At 36.8% G+C, this 23,590-nt stretch overlaps 1 protein-coding gene across 4 annotated transcripts in view; it reads right to left on the reverse strand.

The window, feature by feature from the left end:
• Positions 1 to 182: 182 nt before the first annotated feature.
• The window catches only part of LOC140162891 (myotubularin-related protein 9-like), a 93,378-nt gene continuing 69,970 nt past the window's right edge, over positions 183 to 23,590 (reverse strand). For all 4 annotated transcript variants that reach the window (XM_072186196.1, XM_072186194.1, XM_072186195.1 and 1 more), the window contains 9 exons: positions 19,919 to 20,075; positions 18,777 to 18,881; positions 17,140 to 17,265; positions 16,269 to 16,371; positions 7,706 to 7,844; positions 6,816 to 6,970; positions 4,053 to 4,152; positions 2,536 to 2,666; positions 183 to 314 (listed from right to left, as the gene is read on the reverse strand). In XM_072186196.1, coding sequence (XP_072042297.1) covers positions 260 to 314; positions 2,536 to 2,666; positions 4,053 to 4,152; positions 6,816 to 6,970; positions 7,706 to 7,844; positions 16,269 to 16,371; positions 17,140 to 17,265; positions 18,777 to 18,881; positions 19,919 to 20,075 — 1,071 coding nt within the window. In that variant the 3' untranslated portion in view covers positions 183 to 259. The remainder of the gene's footprint in view (positions 315 to 2,535; positions 2,667 to 4,052; positions 4,153 to 6,815; positions 6,971 to 7,705; positions 7,845 to 16,268; positions 16,372 to 17,139; positions 17,266 to 18,776; positions 18,882 to 19,918; positions 20,076 to 23,590) is intronic.

Genomic DNA, 23,590 nt, shown 5'->3' on the forward strand with positions numbered 1-23,590 from the left:
TTACCACATTAACAGATGATGCAGGGACTTTGGCTGTTGGTGAATAGTCTGCATATTTCTTACTCATGAGTAATACGCTCAAATGTGTACGGAAGCAACCCAAATCATCAACAGAGACTGCAGGAATGTTGTTAGCATCATTGTATCTCCCTAATTATGACGTTGATGCATGAAGCCCAAAGGTTAGTGTCGCCATACTCTATCTCCTTGTTCTTTATGATCTTGTGCCATTCATCCCATAGGTTAGTGTATCCAAACTCTATTCACATATTAGTCCTTTTTCTAGAGCTTCTTTCTGCAAATCTGCAAGTTGTCTGGAAAAAAGAAGTGAAAAAACGATGAGTTAGATGAGATTATTGGAGATATTGTGGGATAGGCATTTACAACAGGAGTTCATAACAATTGTCAATATTTAGATGGTCCACTGTTGGACAAGTTTGGGAGTATTTGAGATGTTACAAAAGCCAACCTGGTCATGTTGTAATGCTGAATATAGACAAATCTGACGAGCCACATTCCTACACCTCACTGGCGGCCATAGCTGGGGCCATCCATCCATATTATGCGACGCCAGCAAGTGCTATGCGCTCCGATGTGCTCGCAATAGTGGGCGTCTTGGATCGCAATCCAAACGAACTAAGCTAGTTTGGCGTGTATGGCCCCCAACTCTGGCCGACTTAATCCTGACCATCACTTGGCTCTTCAGATTCGTTTATAGGAATAAGAGAAAATTACTCTAGTAAGATAGAAGCCATGCATTCCAACTCAATGCTCAAGCACTTTCCCAACTCCCCTGCTGTGTCTGTTACATGTACGAGTATTCAGGGAGCTGATCCTGGCTGTGATGGTTAGACTGACGTAGACTGACTAGGGTATTGCACTCTGTAGTGCTCAATGATGCTTACCGTATTCGACTTAATTAGCTCCCCAGGCCGACAAGTCGGTCATTGGGGGCGCTTATTAAAATAATGAAATGCAAGTCAAAAAGGGGAATTTACACACAAAAATACTGTGTATCTTAAGTTAAATTCAGTCATAATCCCAAGTGTAAATGGAACATTATTTAGAAATTTTACCAATTTTTATTTGTTTAGGCACATCAAATAGACGGCACCTATACAATGAACACAGCTTTCAACAGCTGTATTCGATCCAACCGCAATTGTATTTCAAACTACAACGGGAACGCACGACCTTGGATACAATACCAACCAATCACGTGTGTTTTGGCATGGTTGGATTCACTCCCGCATTACACACGCAAAGTCGCACACGCTGGCGTACCTCGCACAGTACACACAAAAATGTGACTCCTCGCCACAACTGAGCCCGGATGTCGCCAGTGCCACTATTGAGATATGCTCCATCGAACTTAACAATAAACAATAGGAAACAAAGGATTTATTGACTGTTTTATTGATTTTTCACTACTTAAATGTCAAGTACTATAGACATGATATACATCATTTTAAAGCTAATTTAAAGCAGAATATTTTGGTTGAATATCTCAAAAAATGATGATTGGCGACTTCCGGGCTCAGTTGTGACGAGGAGTCACAAATTGTCACGCTATGTCAGGCTATGTTCATTCAATTGAAATTCCCACTTGTCACTAGGGGTGCTTATTAATATTAGGGAAAGGGTGCTAATTAGGTCATGGCATGTTTTCTCGAATAGTTGCCCCCCGGGCGTTGCATTTTCCATAAGGGGGCGTTTATTAGAGGTCAGTTTTAGAACAATAATTCCCGTTTAAATCGTTAGGTAAGCTTAAAACCCACGCTGAAATAACGAACTATGAACTTCGGAATGACGACTTCCGGGTTTACGACCAGATTTTTGCAAATTACCGACACCAATAGCGATCATGTATGCACCTTGGTAAGCCTACTACACAAGATAGCATGGAAATATCAGCATTTTTGAAACGTCTTGGTTGAAAAAAAAAGTGGTGTGGGGGCGTTTGTTAGTAGGGGGCAACTATTCGAGGAAATATGGTATACAGTAATGGTTTACCGTATTTCGTCAAATAAACGCCCCCGGGGGTGTTACATAATTTCCATTAAAATCATTAGGTAAACTTAAACCTCACACTAATGTGACGAACTATGAACTAGAAACACTGACTTCTGGTTCACTTCCGGGTTTCCAATCCAGATTTTCGCCAAAAAGTGACGCTATTATCGACCATGTGGGCAACTTGGTAAGCTTACTACACATTTTGAAACATCTTGGTTGAAAAAAGTGGTGGGGCGTTTATTTGAGGGGGCAACTATTTGACGAAATACGGTATATGGTTAAGAGCCATGGTGGTTGGCTATCTCTGTAAAGTGTGCCAAGGCTTGTGGGGTTTATGTATGTGCATGAACGCACTATAAGTGACTGTATTTTATCTAATTTACACCAATTTGGTTCTGATGATTTCTATGATAACTATTGAAGCACCGTGGATATCTAGATCTTAAATTACCTATTCACTCAACATTATGAAAGCTATTGCAAATGTGGCATCATGACAGAATAAAGCAAGCAACCTACTTTCTGAGTTGTCCGGTGCGTTCTTTCAGTTCCTTGTCATGCTGTTGAATTCGTAGGATCTCATTCCAGCTTCCTTCCCTCTCTGAGCTTTTTCCAACCTCCCAACGCTGATACACTTTACACCATAGGGTCTATCAACAGCAAGAAAATAATCTTATATCAACTCACACATTAAAATATTTTATATAGAATTGGGCCATTCCATTTGAAATTCACACCACCTCTATGGGAAACATTGTCTTAATCTTCTACACAGGGTGTGTGACTTTCAAATGGGGCTACCCGAATGGGCGACTCCATTTAAAATCTACACCCCCCCTGTGTGGGAGAAGATCATGTCTTCCAAAGAAGGTGCATGGATTTCATCTGGAATAGCCCCAATTGATAGAAGTAGTACATAGATTGTTTTCCTGTGACATCACTTAATTGAAATTGGGTCCAGATGTACATGTAGTTAAACACCACAATGCATTCCTGATGTGCATGCAATGTGATAAAACACACTTTCCTGGGTTTTTTTTTCTTCTTTCACCTCAGCTTCCACAAAACTTAAAGATTTTCTGGTGAAAGTGCATACCCTTCTGGCCTATAATATTGTGCCCCTTGCATTAGTAGCCAGTGTCAGGGGGAGGTTGAGGAATAGCCAAGACAACACTCTGACCAACAGAATAATATGACTCTACAGATCATGTGGATGTGCAAGTCACTTTGACATATACTAGAGCAATAGTTTGTGTACATACTTGCATTGATATGTTACGAATATGGCCCACTACAGCAGAACATTTCATTTGTCTGCCACAGAAGTAACAAAGTTGTAAAACAGTCCCCTTTTATTTCTTTTAGTAAAAGTATAACAGCCCTTTGTGATAGTTCCCTATGAATACAAGATTGCAAAAGTCCCTTTTTCTCAAAATGTCAAATGTGCCATAGGCCATTTTCATACTAAGCCACTCAATAATTGTTGAAAAGGAACTGTGCTGTTTCTGTTTGAACAAAAAAACCTGATATTACCTGAAAGCCAATCTTTGTTTTTGATTCGATTGTATTGTTTACATTTATGAACACAACACGTTTTGTGTGATGGCCACTACGTGTGCATCATGCTGCAGTGATCACAAACGCCCATGTGATCTTTAGCACAAACACTGGACCCAATATCTATTGATTGACGTCTGGGAAAAATGGTTTATAGCAAAGTACAGTGTCTTTATTTCCATTAGCATATAAATCCCAAACCTTACTCTTGGATTCATAGAGAGGTTATTTGAGTGTTGGAGAGAGAAATATAGTTTGAGTGAGAGAAAGAGGGAGTTGAGAGCATAAACAAGGCTTGCATCAACCTTGTTGAAAACTCTTATTTCACATATTTATTACTTCTATTATCTGTTGTAAAAACCATATACAACTCTGAAATATCAATACAAATACATGGCATAATATAATGTACATTTAAGAAAGGATCACACATCTACAAATATGCAAAGCTTTTAAGCTGATGTTATAGACATCCTTACCAGACTTTGTGGAGCAACTGATGGCCATATGACAGCCGTGTTATGCTGATGTAATGGATTCATGTAGGTCTGTAAGATCTGAGGTCTATTGATGAATGTCCTGTAATTTACACACAAAAAAAGATAAACAGATTTAATTGCATTACAAAAAGAAAAAGTCTGAAAGAAGAAGAAATGCTTTTATTAAGCATCACTTTGAAAACCTTTTTCATAATAATTAGTGCAAGGGGTTCCTAATTGGAATGGACTATTACAATTGTAATCCATACACAGGCCTCGAAATAAGCCAGAATTTCTGAGGGCCATTTGGGCCCTTGATCTTAAATGTTTGAGGGCCCTCACAAATTTTTGGGGCCCAAATTTGGGCCATTGATTTTAACCTATGTGACCCCACAAAAAGTGAGTAACTGTAGGAGCCTAAGGAAAATAAAGAAACAAATAACCCATATGTTAACATTCAAATGAATAGATTATTTAATAAGTAGGAGTAATTAAGTAATTAGGAATTAATTAATATACATAAAGAAGTACTAGAAAGAATAGAAAGAGAGAAGCCCAAAGAAAAAAGAAATAGGGCAAGCAACCTTTTTAGATGATGCTGGGTTTTGTTTTTTTTTTCAAAAAAAGTTTTTATTTTATTTTGAATTGATTTGTTTTTTGTCATTAGTATCAGTCCCGGTTAATCAGTCTTTTTTCATTTCCTTTATATCTCCAATTTTATCAAAATCAAAAGTGATTTAATATGCAAAAGTCATGCAGTGCTATTATAAACCCGCCACAGTGACAGAAGCTCATTAATATTCATGACCTGCTGTATTATAGTGGTGTATTGTGTTATCCCGGAAGTACCAAAAAACACGATTTTATGTGAAAAAACAGAGTTATTACACCTACTTTAACATCATAACTATCTAATATTATTAAAGATCTAAGTAAATAACAATGTTTTTGGCCTTGAATTTACTTCAATTCTCCGAAATGTGAATTTAGAATGCAATATAGTCGGGCGATTTGTTGGTGTTGCATGACTGTTGAATTCTGCAGTAAGCTCAAGTCCGTAAGTGATAAAAATTGCCACAAATTTTGCGGGCCCTTTGGGCCCGCCGGATGTATCTTTTGCGGGCCCTCGCTGATTTTCGGGGGCCAAGGGCCCGCCTTATTTCGAGGCCTGTCCATACACCCCTATGGAAGACATGACCTTAATCTCCCACACAGGGGGTGTAATTTTTAAATGGAGCCACCCATTCAGGTAACCCCATTTGAAATACACACCCCGTGAGGATGATTAAGGTAATGTCATCCATAGGGGGTATATGGATTTCAACTGGATTACCCCAATGTGATCCCCACCATTTCTTGAAAATCAGATCACTTGTGACCCCATTTCATATGACCCAATTTGATTCACTCAGGCCAAAGTCAGAAATATTGAAAACTGAGTTACACCATTACTAACTCGCTCAGTACCTACACTTACTGATGCTGAATCCTCAATTGGAAGATGATTTTACTTCACTGCGCAGTCGCACCAGAAACGCTAGCGGTGACCAGCGGCAAGCCGATATATCGATCACTCCACCGCTTTGCCGCCGGGGCAGCACCGCTGGGAGTTTAATTCAAATCAACTCGGAGCGGTGCCGCTCTGACGTGTGAGAGCAAAATATGATTTTGGAGTGGTGCTGAGCAGCAAGAGTGGCTTTCACAATCATGCCCCTGCCGCTTTCAGAACAGTGCAAGCGACAAAAAGTATGAAACTAGCTTTAGATGAAAGTTAAGAACCTTTTATGTTTATTTTCTTAGGTTTTTATTGTTTTTTTCTCCCCACTCTATATATCTCACGTTTCATTATTGCTGACTTCAGCCTGATTGGATCAGATCTGGTCATATCTTGTGTCATATGCTGTTGTGATTGGTAGGTCTTGTCGGCGCTATATATTAAACGTCTTGTTCGCCTGATAATTTTTTTGTTGCAGCAAATAATATTTTAAACTGTTTATATTAAACTACATTTTATAGCATGAAATAACATAAAATGCCATTTTGATTTGTTGAAAATGTCAGATACAAATGTTTTGAATGACAATGATAAGATTGCAGCATCTATTTGGAAGTTATTGGGTGAAATCTGTTTTTTTTTTCTTTTGGGCAGAGGTATTTAATACTGAAGCACAAAACAAAACTGTCAATTTCACACAATGACCTCAAAATAGATGGAGTGCCGGTATTAAATAGTGTCAGATTTAATTGTTCTGACTTGTACACTGCACAGCGTCATCATCCCTATATCTTCGTGTCAAAGGTTGCTGTGATTAGTAGTTTGAATCCTCTTGTTCTTCAACAGCTACGCATTGCGATTTTGTTCGAGATAGGCAGAGCAACTTAGGCTAAGCACATCACCGGAACGATAAGAGATACCACAGCGTTTCCATTCATTAGCTAAAATGACATTTTTTACGATCTGCGCATGCTCATTACCCTATTTGACATTGCCAACACAAGAAAATCTGTGCCTGACAATGCTATAGAGTGCAAGCTTCAATTATCCTGGTCAATAGGGCTATGACTCTTTTCATTAAATGGAAACAGAGATCGTCAAATGGTGAATTTTATTTTATTAATTCAGTTTATTTGTAATCTAGCGTTTGATGGTGCAACATGATTCCGTCTGTACAAATGTAATTATTGACCTGATGGTGACACTGTGCACAAATTCACAAATAATTTAGATGCTTTAACAAAAATCACAACAAACCATCGACTTACCACAGAGAGTATGTCTTGTCCTTCAATTTTAAGTGATGCCGCTCCGACTCATTATTGCACAAAAATGTTCCAAACTGCGATGCATAAGCATTCTCAAATAGCATGACCAGAAACTGCTCATTGAACTCAAATGAACATGGAAACTGCTGATAAATCTGAAACAGAAGAAAAGGCATTAAAAGTATTTAGTACACACTAAAATATCGCTGTCAAAGTCAATAAAATGCTCAAAGGATGAAGTGTCAAATTCTTTTCCCCTGGCATTTAGTCTGTTTACCTTCTAAACTTACTATGCCACTACCAATGAGGAAGAATCAAAGAGTACCGACTCTGGTATGTTTGTGTGTCGCTCATGGAGACCACTTGATGTACCTTCAAAACGCTCACGCATATAGATGCAACTTATTGTTCAATTTTGGGCTCTTACTAATTGCCGGAGGTACATTATCTGCCCTACCTGAGCAACACACCAAGACGATGGATTTACCATAGCATTATGTATGATGTAATTTTTAGTCTGGGTATAGTATCCTAGGCCAGTACCCATTTATACACCCGAGTGGAGAAAGAAAATATAGGACGGCGCCGCATGGGTTGGACCCCTTCGCACCCTTCTAATCATTAGACAGAGCCTTTACCACTGTGCTGATGTTCTCTCTCAGTACATTTATTATATTTGATTTTTTTCCCTCTTTGCTTTTGATATTATTTCTTCCACACGTTTAGATCACTGTTTCTTTAACTCTTATAACCAATTTCAATAAATAAGGTCCTAAATCAGAGCTAAAGGGTATAGGTATTGGCTGCATGTCTTAATTTTGACATATTTGTCTTTTTTTCGAAACAAGTTTCCGAAACAAATTTTGCACAAGATTGCATAATAGACTCACCTGCCACACACAGTCTAAGAAACACAGGAACACAGGGCCAGTAAACTTGTGTTTGCCTGGAGAGAAGGCTGACTTGGCACAGCGACTTGCAAATGGGTGACCGGCCTGGATCCATTCACGCTCTAATAGGGCTTCAAACCTGCAACAGAAATTTAAACAATTAACATCTGTGTCCAGATCCAAATAGTTTTTTCTATTTGAAAAGTAAATTTAGGAATGTATCCTTGGTGTAATATAAGACTTCATGAGTTAGACTAGCGTAAAGACTCCAATGAGGAATAAACCTTGATAAAATCATTCAATATAAGATTTCTGTGCTAGGCTAAGTCTGTCCAATTTATAACTAAGTTTGTGATATACAATTTCTATGTTTTTTTTTTGCTTCTCAAAACCAAGTGAATTTCAACTCACTCACATACATGTAATTGGCTATCCCATTTAAAATCCACACTACCCCTGTGGAAGATTTTTGGAAATATCTACTACAGGTGGAGTATGTTTTTCAAATGTAATTGGGCAGAGTTATTCATTTTGAAACCCATACTCCCCCTGTATTATGGCTTTACCTATATATATCTTCCACAACTGCAGTGAGTATTTCAAATAGAAGTTACCCAGTTGTCTCTTCTTTTCGAAACTTATACTCCCTCTGTGGGAGACTTTAGCTAAATCTTCCACAGGGGTAGTGTGGATTTTAAATGGAATAGCCCAATTAGCACTGATATCTCTTGACGTCTCTTTGATAGTGATACTGAAAGTCACAAGACTTCCCAATTTATTCAGTTATAATTTCAGACCAGGATTAAATATCACACAAACTGCACTGGTATATGTGACATGATCAAGGGGAATGAGTCACATGTCGACCCTAGTCGAAAATGAGTTTTACATTGGTTTCTGAAGAGGACATTTAGAGCTTTCAGGAACTGAAAACCCCATGTTGATACGACTTTCCTTTACGAAGTTACGTCAATTTATCAATGGCTGAAAACAATGTAAAACAAAAGAATTTGAACACTTTCTTTGCCAATATCTCGAAATCAATATTAGCGACATCCGACTCATTTCCCTTGATCGTGTCACATATATATAGGAAGCAAAAATTAATAGAATTGGTTGAGCAATTTCCACACAAAAACCCACAAATGCTGGACTTGCTTGTCTAAAAGTGCACTTTTCTGCACTGAATACCACAGATATATCCAGCACAGAAAATATAGATAATAGCCAAGCTACAAATAGAGCCTGGTCTGGATAATTTATACTAATTATTTATATCAGCCTATAGTGGTACAATAAATCCATGTATCGCAGTGTGTCTTCAAAGTACACAGATGACTACAATATTTAAAAGAATATTGTATGCGCAGATGATGTGTATGCGCATACATTTCGCTGATCGGCATTACTCTTGCACTGAGTTACTAGGTCAAATCAGTGAAAGTTAATTTAATCATACCAAGACAGTCTGATAAAAATAATAATAATAATATTGAATGGCTTATTTTTGTGTGATACAAAAATACATTGCACTCGATAGAAAAATATATTCTTGTATCACACTCGAAGCCATTCAATATTGTATATTAACTTCACCTAGTGTAAGAGTTGGTGGACCATGTGGAAATGGACAAGTTTCATTGGGTTGCAGGAACTGGCAAATAATGGTATTCAGGAAAGCCCATTTGAACTCCACCCTCTCTGTGTGGGAGATTAATTTAGGTCATGTCGGATATATCTGTTTCACTTTTGACTTTTGATCCGAGTCAGTGCATGAGAACAGGAACTTTATTAACCCTTTCCACACGGTTTCGACTGCAGACGCCAAGTTCCAAATTTTAAAAATGTCACAATTTCAGAATTGGACATTTTCATGACCATATTTGACATTGGCATGAAAAATGCATTAAAATGAGTACAAACAAGCTTAGTATTGGTTCAGTGGTTCTTGAGATAGCTCTTGATATTTTGAGAAAATATCTCAAAATTTGGGCTTTTTATGTTCAAGCCTATGGCCAGCATACAGAGCATAAGGTATCATCATCATCCTGAATTACTTCCCTGTGATAAAATACAAGGTAATTAATACACCAAACTCCTCAACCAAAAGATTTTCAGTAGAGTACCACAATGCATCATGCTTTCGCAAACACCCCATAACTGGTTTCTGACGCATGCAAGTCACAATTCTCATTGTAACACAATTGTGTGCTTTATAGCGCAATATCACTAGAAATTATTTATGTTTTAGATAGTATTTTTGAATAACTGGGGGGGGGGGGGCATCTCATGTACTCATTACAAGAGCTACTGAAATTAAGAGAGTTGGGTATTCCTGTGTTCCTATTGGTTTTTACAAACTTATCAACAATCAACGCAAGCAGAATCATGTTATCCACAGGGAATGATTGTATGTAAAACATGGAATTACACCAATACTGATTGCAGCAGGCGATACCTAGTCTGTATTCCACCACTACGGCATGTTGCTTTGATACGAGCACTTGATCTATCTCAAAATCGCCTCGTTTTTAACTATGATGATGTCTTTCATGAGTTCAACAAGTTACAGCATTTGGATATATCTATGAACCAGATTTCGTCCTCGGACAAAGGCACATTTACCAGCCTACATGAATTATTAACTTTGGATATGAATACCAACATGATATCAGACATACAAGCTAATCTGTTTAGGAGTCTTCACAAATTACAACACTTGATTCTATCTTACAACAGACTTTCGGTACTGGATGATGGTGCATTTGTTGGCCTTGACCAACTATTAACTTTGGATTTACAGGGGAATATGATCAGTTTCATAAGTGACAATGTCTTGAGCACACTAAACAAACTTAGCCACCTTAACTTATACGGAACCTTTGATGGAAACTTCTTGGACCCTTTGCCTGGTTTCCCATTTCAAAATCTTGCCTCACTGCAGTCGCTTAATATAAGTTGGCAAAATGAGTCATGTCTTAGCATGACATCACTTGCAGGGTTGGAAAACTTACAATCTCTGACTATGTCATTTAATGATCGGATCAATAATAATAAAATGGGCGCCCCTCTAGCTAAACTTGTATCTTTAAGTGAACTGACAGTTAACGATATATATGACTGTGATTTCATAAAAACACTCTTTATTGGGTTGCACAACTTACACTATCTTGACATCACAGTTCCTGAACACTGTCCTGAAATCAAGTTTTGCTCATTGTATGAAGAAAATGCCAACCGCTTAAATGCAAGTCATATATGTAAGAAAGTGGTTCCTTTAACACATCTTACATTTGATACTACGAAAAGTCTTCCAGCTTTTGAAGGACTTCATGACCTCACTAGTCTTCGCCTTTCTCTTAACTTTGACATGCACACAGCTATACAGGCTTTAAATAACCTAGATTCCCCACTTCATAATCTAACTCTTACATATACGCAATGCATACTAGAACACCAAGTCTGTATTTTGAATTCAACAACATTTGCATCATGGGGAAATTGGAAAGCATCACTAAAATCACTCGTATTGACCACTTGCAAGTTAGGATTTGAAGGGGCACCGTTTGAATGGTTTGCTGGTTTGGAATTGTTAGAAATCAGGAATCCAGAATATCCTTATGTTATTTTCCCATTGCCTGTGAATGTGCATGCCTTTGAAGGTTTAAGAAGTTTAAATTCACTAACAATGCGTGGTTTTAATTCTGATATACCATCGTCTGGTGCTATTAAAATATTTAGTAGCTACAAATCTTTATCCGTCTTGGATCTGCAAAGCAACAAATTAAGTGGGGATTTTAACTCTTTCTGGGTTCAACTATGTAACATTTCATCACTTGAATATATAGACTTGTCTCATAATGAATTACACGGAACAACAACACATTGGGCTTTTGCACCACCCAATTTGAAAGTACTAAGCATAGGGTACCAAAAATCATTGACATTCGATGTCCGTATATGTGAGGTTGCAACACAGTTAGAATCATATGATATTAGAGCAACATCAGTGGAATTCACCCGAAATACAACCAATTGTCTACATCTTGTTACATTAATTTTATCACATTGCGACTTATTTAACTATCCACTTGGTCATGGAGCAATCAATTTGCCCGTTTTACAGGACCTGCACCTTAATTGGATTGCTATCCGGTATTCGTGTGATGTAAATTGTTTACTTTATTTCTTCAAAGCACCTATATTGCAAAGACTTTATTTGGATAATAATGGGATGACAGAGGTTAATCCTACAGTTTTAAACTATTTCAGTAAAGTAAGATATCTAGATTTGAGTTCTAACAAACTGACATCAATAAGTCATTTGCAGCAGCTTAGTAATATAAGAACATTAATGCTTCAATACAATGAAATCCAGATAATCACCAAAGCTATGTTATCTGAAATTGACCATCCTTATATGACAAAACTAGAAGCGTACAGAAATAAATTCCAATGTGATTGCAAAGTTGAGGCTTTTAAAAATTGGATTCTGACAGACAACATGGTTCAATTACCAATGATCCTAAAGAAATCATATATCTGTTTTTCACCAAATTCAGAAAAAGATTTCAGCATAACAGAGGTCAATTTAGATTGCGAATCACACATTTTGAAATACATTTCAATTAGCATTGCTTGTGCTGTGGTTATACTAATAGCAGTCATTTTGATGGTGCGTTATTGGTGGCATATTAAATACAGTTTGTTTCTGCTCTTCAATAGAAGACAACGCCAACAGCACAATCTTATCGAAAACAATGATGACATTATTGATGATGATGAGAATGGCATCCCTCGATATGATGCTTATGTCCCCTATCATATAGGGGATGAGGATTGGGTAGATGGAGAACTTCTAGCCAATATCGAGGAAGGTGAAGAACCATTCAGACTTTGCCTTAAGACCAGAGACATACGCGCAGGGCAACCAATTTTTAATGAATTATCTCTTCACATTCAGAGAAGCCGCAAAATTCTTGTAATACTTTCGCCAAGATTTGTTGACAATAACTGGTGTTATTTTGAATTAAACATGGCGCATCATCAAGTCCTGGAAGAGGGCCGCAATGTGATGATTCTAATAATTTTGGAGGAGATTCCTGATAACAAAATGACACTGCTGTTGAGGCAATTATACTGTAGAGTACAGTGTATAAAATGGCCAGGCGATGGATATGGACAGTATTTGTTTTGGAGACGTCTTCGAGAGGAACTTAAAAGGCCTGTACCTCTAGACCGCCGTTTTAATATTTAATTTCCCATATCGTAATGACACATCAAACAAATATTATACGTAATTCATATATTTCACAATTAAAGCCATAATGTATGATCTTATAATATTGTAGCAGAAATAGATTCAGAAGAGAGATGGTGCCTTCAGTTGTGTCAGGCTAGGGTATATACAGTGGCTGCTCCTACCCGGAGGGCTCAGAAAAGGTCAATTTTGCCGCCCAATTCATCAAAGCCCAAAAGGGTTGACCAATTTATTTTTTGATGGTTTGAAAAAGTGATGTCATGAGCAAAAAAAAAAAAATGGGATTTTAGGCACTATAGTGACCTAAAAGCAACAAAAAAACCTGTTAGTTAAAAAAAATTCTGTTTAGTTCCAATTGTTTCAACATTTTAAAAACCTTTTCCATTATTTCTCCTCCCTTTCCTCTTTAATAATTCTTTTTGCCGCCCCTCTTTCTTCCGCCATCCCTTCATTTTTGCTGCCCCCTGTTTTTGCCCCAAGAGCCCCCAAAATGTGCACATGATATAAACCAGTGCTCCTGATCATGCAGAACACTTGCACTTCTTTACCTGCCGCCGTAGGTTGGTCAAGACATACCTCTCTCTCTCTACATCAATTCCGCTACTACCGCTACGGAACCCTCAATAAATGATAAGGAACAATGAAGACATATCCGACTTCTTGACTGAATTTCATAGTGTGATAAGGTACTACATGTACATGTATTACATCCTTCATCAGATATGCCTATGATAACCTGAAACTGGTTTCCTTAAGGCCAGAGTAATGGAAGACACATTCGTCCACGCCCGAATTTGAGATTTCTCGATATTTATCAACACTAAGATGTATTCTTTCACTTGAAACTGATAAAATACAACTTGCTAATATTTATTCGTATTTTTGCTTGAGTTTATTTCACTCTTTTTAACTCTAAAAAGTTACATTGCTCAAGACAGTTTAGTAAATTGGCGGTAAATAATGAGTCAGAAATTCGCGAATGCGAAATATTGTGATTCTGCATGATTCGCGTCAGCGTGACGCGGGCGTTAACTCTGCGCGTATGTCCAACGTGAGTCAAGGCGCATTCGGTATGTTGTTAACGCCAGCAAATGTGATGTAAACAAAACAAAATTTGCAGTGAAAAAGCCACTTAGATTTTTTAATTATTTTGGATTTGGGCGCACTAAAAGCAGACATTATAGATTCATTGGTGCAAAAAGATGCATATTTAGACCACGCACCAGATACAGCTTTTACAACCGTGAAAGTCTTGCCGTTTAAAAATATAAGGACGCTTTTGTGCATAAATTTGACATTTTTTTACTAAAACATCGATTTCTCAGAGTTCATTTTTGACAACATTGTACGATTTTTGTGACAAGATAACTCGAAAAATATGAAAGATAAAGGTAAACTTTTTGCACTATCGTTTAGAGCCAAACAAAGTCTAGGGAAGGTTTTCTCATTTTTTCAAAATATTTGTTTTAAACAAAAATATACACCATTATGTGCAATTTTTAGCTTTTGAGAGTGAGAAAAGTGCTTTTTCACATGTTTTTGCAATATTTCAAAAAATAAGACTTAATTTCAAGAAAATAAAAAACCTTCCCTAAGTTCATGTCTCTTCTCCATGAAAAAGTAACTAAATTTTTTTTACTCGAACGGAATTTTTTTAAGTTGTCACAAAAAATTGGGGTAAAAAGTGCATTTTGTGATTTTTTCAAAAACTCGAGATTTTTGAACAAATCTGACGTCACCATGGGATTCCTTGACTCATTTCCTTTCCAAAAATGTATAGTTTTATATACTTTAGACATACAATTCAAAAATAATTATGCTCGAAAAGGTCCATGTTCTCTCCCATTACTCTGTTTAAGGGTATTTACACCCCTGGCCATTTTTTTTTTTTGCCTGTTTTTTGCATTTTTCTCAAAAATTATAGCACATTGGTGACAAGTAAGATATGTATATTATAGGGGCAAGGACTACAACTACTGTACTGAAAGTTCAGCAACTCAAAGCAAGTAGTTATTGATTTATTGATCAAATATTGGTTTTCCTCATTTTTGACTGTAACTCCACAACTGTTGTCTGTGCTGAAATAAAATTTCCAGTGCAGTAGTTGTAGTCCTTGCCCCTATAATATACATATCTTACTTGTCCCTAATGCGCTATAATTTTGAGAAAAATGCAAAAAAATAGGCACAAAATTGGGCAGGGTGTAGTACCCTCTTAAACAGAGAGGAAGGCACATACCCATTAAGTCATGTTCAGGGTCCAATGATTTTCGCGAAATCTCGAACCATGCCGCAAAATTGTCCTTTCTCCGTGCAATTTCATTTGCTCCGTGAAATTCAAGTTTTCCGTGAAATTCACTATATGAAATGTGAACAAAATTGTTTTTTGTTTGTCTGTATTGAAGTGTCAGCAAACCTGCCAACCTCTGAAATCACAAAACTGTATTCTGAAACCCCAAGTCATATTTTTCATTAAAAAAAATGTATTTTCAAAAATATCATGCAGAGACAAGCTTACGTACGAAGTCCTACATTCCACTGTGAGTTTGAGCGATGCTAAAAATCCACGCTGCAAAAATTGCACATTCTGCACAATTTGTTCCTTTCTGAGACAACTTTAGGAATTTGCAATTCACCGAATACTCTGGTTTCAAGGATTGCTTCCTTTGATCTTTTTGGAATTTTGAGTTGATGAAGTCAAAGCCATATTTATACATGCTCAAACTGATCATGAAACTATGGTCTTTGGTGGCACTCACTGCTCAATGCATAAATGGCGGCCATTGATGATTCTCGCAGGGAACCTAGCGCTTTTTGTATGCAACATTCTGATTGGTTAATATGACTTTGTTTACTATCAATGCACCAATCATGGATGCGAGATCAGGGCTTGTGTTGTGTCAACTTCTGCAGTCTACATTCGCAGCCGTTTTGATATGGGATTTTGGGGGGGGGGACAATGGTAATAATCATATTTTTTTGGAAAAAATGTACGCCCATATATTTTTAACACATTCCCATATGAAATACGGGAAACATAGTTGGCAGGTCTGTGTCAGCCTAGTGTCAGCCAAACAGTGCTGCTTACTTTCATGCATTTATCATGTATTAAGGTTGCATGTCAAATACTTTGAGGTATAATATTTCAGCAATTCGTATCTCTGCTATTCATTGAGAGCTGAAATTGATAAGCAATCTCAAAATGTGGTCAAAATCCAAACCTTACTTTTCCTTTCTGAAGCAAAATCAGATCAGGTGAATTTTATTTTGATATTATTGGTAGGTGCCAAGGAACAATTCTCACCCTCTCACTGTCCTGCAGTCTGGATCCAGTATAACTTGTGCTAATGATGTCACTTGTAATGTGGAGTCTAACCCATCAGTTCCATGCACTAATACAGATGAACCTAGGGAGAATTAGAAGGAAAATAGAAAACATTTTGTTCATTTTGGTGTCAATTCTTGCTCACTACCATAATGTAAAGCCTTAGGAAGTTTGAACACAGGGTATTAAGTCCAACATTGGAACTACCGTCTGGAATAGCGCATGGGGATATGGAAATAGGTGACCCACTCTGACAAAACCAGGCACAAGTCACATTTTTGATATTCCATAATTTGAAAATAAATGTAAGCACTGGACAATAAGCTTTAAAATGATACCAAAATTATATAAATAGCATCAATTACTTTTCAAGATATGGATAATTTTGTCAAGTATACCTTTATGCAAATTGCTATTCTGCAAAATGAACCAATTAGTTTTCCGCTTTACACAATTTTGAATAGGGATTACCCTAGTTCAACTGTTAATTATTGATTAAACAAACATCTTTTTAACAAGTATTTCAACGATTTGAAAAGTCCACTTAGTCCCACAGTCAAATACCATGAAGATTTTCAAAAGTTGGAATTTTTAATGGGATGTCATCTTAAGAAGCCTATAACTCAAAAATATGTCTTGTGACTTCTTCCGGGTTTTGTTGGAGTGGGTCACATGTCTTGTCACTCTACAAGGCCGTTTCCTCAAAGAAGTAGATAACAAGTTGATTAGTAAATTATGCGGTACGTAAAATGTGTCCCCACCAGAAAACTGGTTGTCGAACAACTTAGTCCAATTAAGTTTGAGGGAGCAGGAACAGGTTCACATCAAATGGGAGTAAATACCAACTTACTTTCCCTATCCACACACTGTGCCACCAGGCATGCTGTTGTTAACACTTCTTTGACATGACTTAGCCATCCTGATGACTCCAATCGACTCATCCACTTGTCCATAGAACAACTGTTGTCATAGGTAGCTGAAAGAGAGAAAGGTGAGGTGACAAGTGCAATTAGTGTTTGTGGGGTAGAATGCACTGTTATTTATAGTGCGCTATACAAATGTACACAGGCATAAATCCACAAGCCTTACCACAATTTACTAAATTTACTGACGACTGTGGCCCAAGACACTCGATATAGACCATTAGTCTCTATCAGCAATACAGCTCCATACAGGCACAGAACCCTAATCAGCCTACATTATAACCATTGTAGCTACAGTCAGTCTTCTCTGAAGTACAAAGTACCGACGCGGACGCACACATTGTGCCGACTTTGAAGGCACGCATACCTGCAGCAGAGACGCAGCACTATGCACTGTTAACGCGATGTATACGCGCGCATTGTCACATTGTACTTGAGTTGGCAAACTGTAAGATCAGGTTTTTTCACCTACGGATACACCATGACAACTGTTCAGGGAAATTGCAAGCTTTTGTCTGTCTTGTCTCAAGTTGAATGTTGTTGTTGGGAGTGCCATCAGTGCATTTTTGTGCTTGTGTTGCCAGCGTACAGACAAACGCAAACCCTTCTACATGTGTATCCGAGGGGGGGTTCACACTGCAATCTCGCATTGACGATACTGAAGTGGTACCCATGCTTGTCACAGCATCTCAAAATTCGGGGTAGTAAATTTCACCCCTTATTGCCGTAAGATATTAGAAATTTTACCCCCAAATGATGTAAGACACTAAAACAGACCCCTAAATGGCGTAATGTTTAACAACAATTTTCTCACTTAATACAATGCAGTTGCTAATTTCATTTATACTGCATTTGAAAAACGGGATTTAAATAATAGGCCTATGCCTAGTTAATTTATATTATATTCTTTATAGTTGTAAACTGTAATTATTGTTCTTGTACTTTATTTGTATTATATATATCGTATCGTATTATTATATATGTTTTGACCATATCTTGTTGTAAGATGAATGTCAATAAAATCTGAATCTGAATCTGAATCTATTAGAGAGAACGAACTGGAACTACATTGATTCATTTTTTTTATTTTGGTTTATTACTTGTGTACCTAAGTACCATCTCCAGAACCACCCGATGATGAACACTCTGCGAATCAAAGACATCTTATAATTACAACCCTAAATCCTACCCTGAACAAATCTCCTAATCTTAACTCTAATTCTAATCTCAATCCTAACCCTAACCCTAGTCATTATCTTCTGGCGCAGTGGCAGTTACACTTAACGAATGCCGACAAAACAATGACCGATGGGTGAAATGTCTTGTTGACATGACCATTGATCAGCCAGTCAGCGTTGACAGCATGATTGTTTACCTCTTCTGTGTTCACGCTTGTGTATACAAGTACACAGCACTGACTACAAAAGTATTAAAATATTTAATTTATTACCCTCCATACAGGTATTGTAGTATTTGTCCTTGCTAGTTCAAAGTTCTGTAATTATATTTACCAAAACAAATTTTTGGAATTATGAACCGAATTAACAGGCTTTGGACAAGTTACCTTCAACAAGTTTACATAGGCTATCTTGTAGTACACCATAGCGCTCTAGTGGTTTATGTACTCTCCTCCATTGTGGGTAATGTGCTTCAGTCTCAAAACCACCACCTGTATCAAATCAAATCATATCATATTATGATATACAAGTACAAGCTATCTTGTAGGACACCAAGCAATTGGCTATTCCATTCAAAATCCACACTACCCCTGTGGAAGATTTTGAAAATATCTACCACAGGGGGAGGATGAATTTCAAATGGAATGAGCACATTAGGCAGGTCCATTTGAATTTCACACACCCTCTGATAAGAGTCAACATGAATCTTCTACAGAGGGAGGGCGAGTTTCAAATAGATTGAGTTAGTTAAGGGATCTGGAATGAGCGTTTTGAGCGTTTCGACAGTATTTTTTGTGGGACATGAGAGCACATCAGACATATCGAATTGCATTCTGAATACGAAGAATGCCTTTCTGATATCAAATAATTTTCATTTTTTGAAATTCACGATATAATACAAATTTTATGACAAATTATTAAAATTTGATATTTTTCACATTTTGATATATAACAGTCCTCAAGTAAATTTTATAAATCTAATGATATATTCTTAAAGTGTATGTAGCTGGGAGGAAAAGCCGACGATCAATTGAAAATTTTGACCTTTCATATTGAAGATATGGATTTTTTTCCCAAAAGACTTAATTATTTTTGGTGTTTTGGGAAAAAAATCCATATCTTCAATCTTAAAGGTCAAAATTTTCAATTGATCGTCGGCTTTTTATCCCACCTACACACACCTTAAGTATAAATCATCAAATTTATCAAGTTTACTTCGAGATGTGTACACTGCATTAATCTGAGAAAATACATGTACACAGGATCAACTGCTTAAAGTGCCCTCCGAAGCACTAGGCAAGTAGAGTAAAGTGCCTTGCTCAAGGACACAAATAGACAGCCGAGCTCAAGTGGACCCACTCAGATTCGAACCCGGGACCCTTGGATTCACAGTCCAACGCCTTAACCGCTCGGCCACGCTCCCCTTTGTCTGTCTGAAATGAAAACATCACAGTGTCTGCACACTCCAACTTCTCACTATCCAACTGTGCTTTGATAGACTATCAATAAAGTGTGTACATACACCTACCTTTAGACTTGGCCGTCATTGCCGCATTCTGTGAGCGTGTGTCAATAATGTAACCTCTTTTGCCCATACCAAGAATGGCGTTGACCAGCTTCTCATCTTCACGGCATCTCTTGTTATTGGCTCCTGTCAACGGCTGACTGCTGCGTAAGATTACAGTCTGCAAATAATGAAAGGAAACATGGATATAAAATATGAACAGATTAGCGCTATTCCAGTTGAAATCCGTTCACCCCTATGGAAGAAATTACCTTCATCCCCCACACAGGGGGTGTATATTTTGAATGGAGTGACCCATTTAGGTAACCATATTTGGAGTTCACACTCCCTGTGTGGGAGATTAAGGCCATGTACCCATTTAGGTAATCCCATTTCAAATTCCCACTCCCTGTGTGGGAGGTTAAGGTCATGTCTTCCACAGGGGGTGTATGGATTTCAACTGGAACAGCTCATGTAGATTCAAGTATTAAAATCATGTCAGGAAAAAGCTCCTATGTGTCATTGGCCCCTGAAAATGTTTAAAGCAAAACCCCTTATGTAACTGGTTGGCACTTTTGTTTTAAACATGTTCAGGGGTCTCAAACATATTAGGAGGTTTTTCCTGCCCAATGGCGATGCTGAATTTCATGACAAGCCAAAAATAATCAAAGCTAAGGACAAGAAAAAAACTGTTATATGTGACCCGTACAGCACGAATGAGCGTAAATGTCCTCAATTGTATTCTGAGTTACAGTGTAAAATGGGCATGAAGGTCATATTCATAGTATTTCAATTTGGTGCTACGTGTATCTCATTAAATGAGGTACACGTAGCACCAAATTGAGGTACCTATGAATACGACCTTCATGCCCATTTTACACTGTAACTCAGAATGCAATTGAGGACATTTACGGCTCATTCGTGCTGTACGGTCACATATTGGCTTAACTTGATATTTGGGTGGTTTTTTTACAATTTGGGTGTTTTTTTGGGTTTTTTTGAAGAAAAAAAATCCAGACCTATCTTACTTTTTTTTTTTCATTCTAGTTTTTTTTTTTTTTTACTTTTATTTTTTTAAATTTTATTCTTGGGTCATTTTTGTTTAAATTTGTTTGTTTCCTTGTATATTAATGTAAGAACTCACCGTCGGGTAGACGTATGCCGCTGTTATAAAAGCGTTGTTCTAATAAAATTATTATTATTATCATGCCAATATAACAATTTTTAGGCATTACAAGCCATTCACAAGGTTTTCATCCAGAGTTCTTGATTAGTAATTAGCCATGCTTATGGTAATTTGCAAGTAAGATGCATTTTGTTCACATCTCAAACTCAACTTTAAAACAACTTTCTTGCTGATAAACTATCACATGATAATATTCTGCACATGCTCCAATATTACAAAAGACACAGAGTTGTCAGGTCAAAGTTCACATAAGTGATCATTGGGCTATTCTTTTTGAAATCCATACACCCCTTGTGGAAGACATGTCCTTATAACTCCCACACAGGGAGTGCAGATTTCAAATAAGACACCCATTCTGGTAACACCAGTTGAAATTTACACTCTCTAGTGATGAAGATTAAGAAGGTCATGTCTTCCATAGGGGTGTATGATTCTCAACTGCATTTAGGCAATAGAAACAAATTAGTTCGATATTTTGATCGACCATCAATGCTTGTTTGATCCTTATTATTTATGAAATCAATTAATTTACTACATGTATTTTTAATTGTGATGAAATAGTAATTTGTGCCTGTAGTGATATTGACCAATATAAATTTAGCGTTAATTCTGATTAATTAGTTGATAGTTCGTTGATAACAAGCATCAAAGCAGAATCGGCGGTCGATCCAAAGATCGAACACATTTGTTTCTGGTGCCTTAGCCATTTTGAGTTGTCATAATCCTCAGATGCTGACAGTCTTCATATTGCAGTTACAGGGTAAATGAATTGATATGCTGAATTTTGATGGTATATAGATTTGAAAATATCTTTTACTATCTTATCCAATTCCAGTGACACCTCATGCATTTTGTCCTGGGTAGGATTAGGCCAAGTAAAAATAAAAATATGTTTCTCGTCCGGGTTTTAGAAAATTAGGAGGATGAGGGGCTTTTTATTTTCTATTTTTATTGGAAAACGACGCTAAATACCTGTATTTGGCACCATATTTTGGGTATTCGACATACAGATTGATATCTGAGAAAAAGGAGGAGGCCCTTTTTATTCTATTGTTTTGAGAGGTAGGACCCTCTAGTGATCACAAAACTCTTCTGAAATGATGTATTATGCATTTACAAAGCCATAAAATAAGTTTCACCTTCTGAAACATCTTTTTCAACAAGTTATAACTGAAAGTTTACAAAATAAAAAGAAATTTGAAAAATCTTCAAAAAAGGAGGAGGGCGCGGACGAGAAACATGTATATTTTTTTTTACTCGGCCTTAGACCTATGTTCATTGGAGGGCATGAAAACTAGCTCCAGTCTTGTTATATTAATTTTTCAGAGTAAAATGCTGATACCCATTTAATTTCAATACATCCAAAATTAATGGGATGTCACTGGAGCTGGAATAGATAATAGAACAAGTGATGCCTATATATGTTCACTCATGATTTTGGTATGGTTGTATTAAGGGATCTGGAATGAGCGTTTTGATCGTTTCGACAGTATTTTTTGTGGGACATTCTGAATATGAAGAATGTCTTTCTGATATCAAATAATTTTCATTTTTTGAAATTCACGATATAATACAAATTTTATGACAAATTATTAAAATTTGATATTTTTCACATTTTTCACATTACCTCAGAGTAAATTTTATAAATCTAATGACATATTCTTAAAGTGTATGTAGCTGGGAGGAAAAGCCGACGATCAATTGAAAATTTTGACCTTTCATATGGATTTTTTCCCACTAAGACCTACTTTTTTTGTGTGTTTTGGGGAAAAATCCATATCTTCAATACGAAAGGTCAAAATTTTCAATTGATCGTCGGCTTTTCATCCCACCTACATACACTTTAAGTATAAATCATCAGATTTATAAAGTTTACTTCAAGTACTGTTAAATATCAAAATTATCAAAGTATTCAGAATGCAATTCGATACGTCTGATGTGCTCTAATGTCCCACAATAAATACTGTCCAAACGTTCATACCCCACCCCTTAATATAAAGTAGTCTATTTCACATGACCATATTATCAAAGATATGATGTACTATGTGTATATTTGGCATATGAATTATACAATTTGAACCCAAACTAGTTTGAAGTTCTTTATAAGCACACATGTATATGAATGAACTTGTACAATTGCTATGATTCGACAATGTCTGTGATCAAATTGTATGGAAGAATTATAATCCTCTCCAGTTTTCTCAACAGGTACACAACTTACCGTATTTAACCTATCTTAGCATTTCATTTCAAATCACGTTTATGGCTACAAGACACACTACTGTAAAAATTAGACAATAAGCATATATATGCCTACATTTAACGAGTTGCTCGGACAAGAACAATTTTTTAGGGTAGTTTGTTCAACTTTTTCATTTTTATTCTTTTAGTTTACAGATATTTATAATAATAAATTAACATAAAAGAAAAATGAAAATTTTAATAAACTACCCTAAAAATTTGTTTTGTACAAGCTACTCGTTAATAGGCACAGATGCTTATTGTCGAAT

The sequence above is a fragment of the Amphiura filiformis genome, chromosome 10 (genome assembly GCF_039555335.1).
Source record: "Amphiura filiformis chromosome 10, Afil_fr2py, whole genome shotgun sequence".
Classification (NCBI taxonomy): domain Eukaryota; kingdom Metazoa; phylum Echinodermata; class Ophiuroidea; order Amphilepidida; family Amphiuridae; genus Amphiura; species Amphiura filiformis.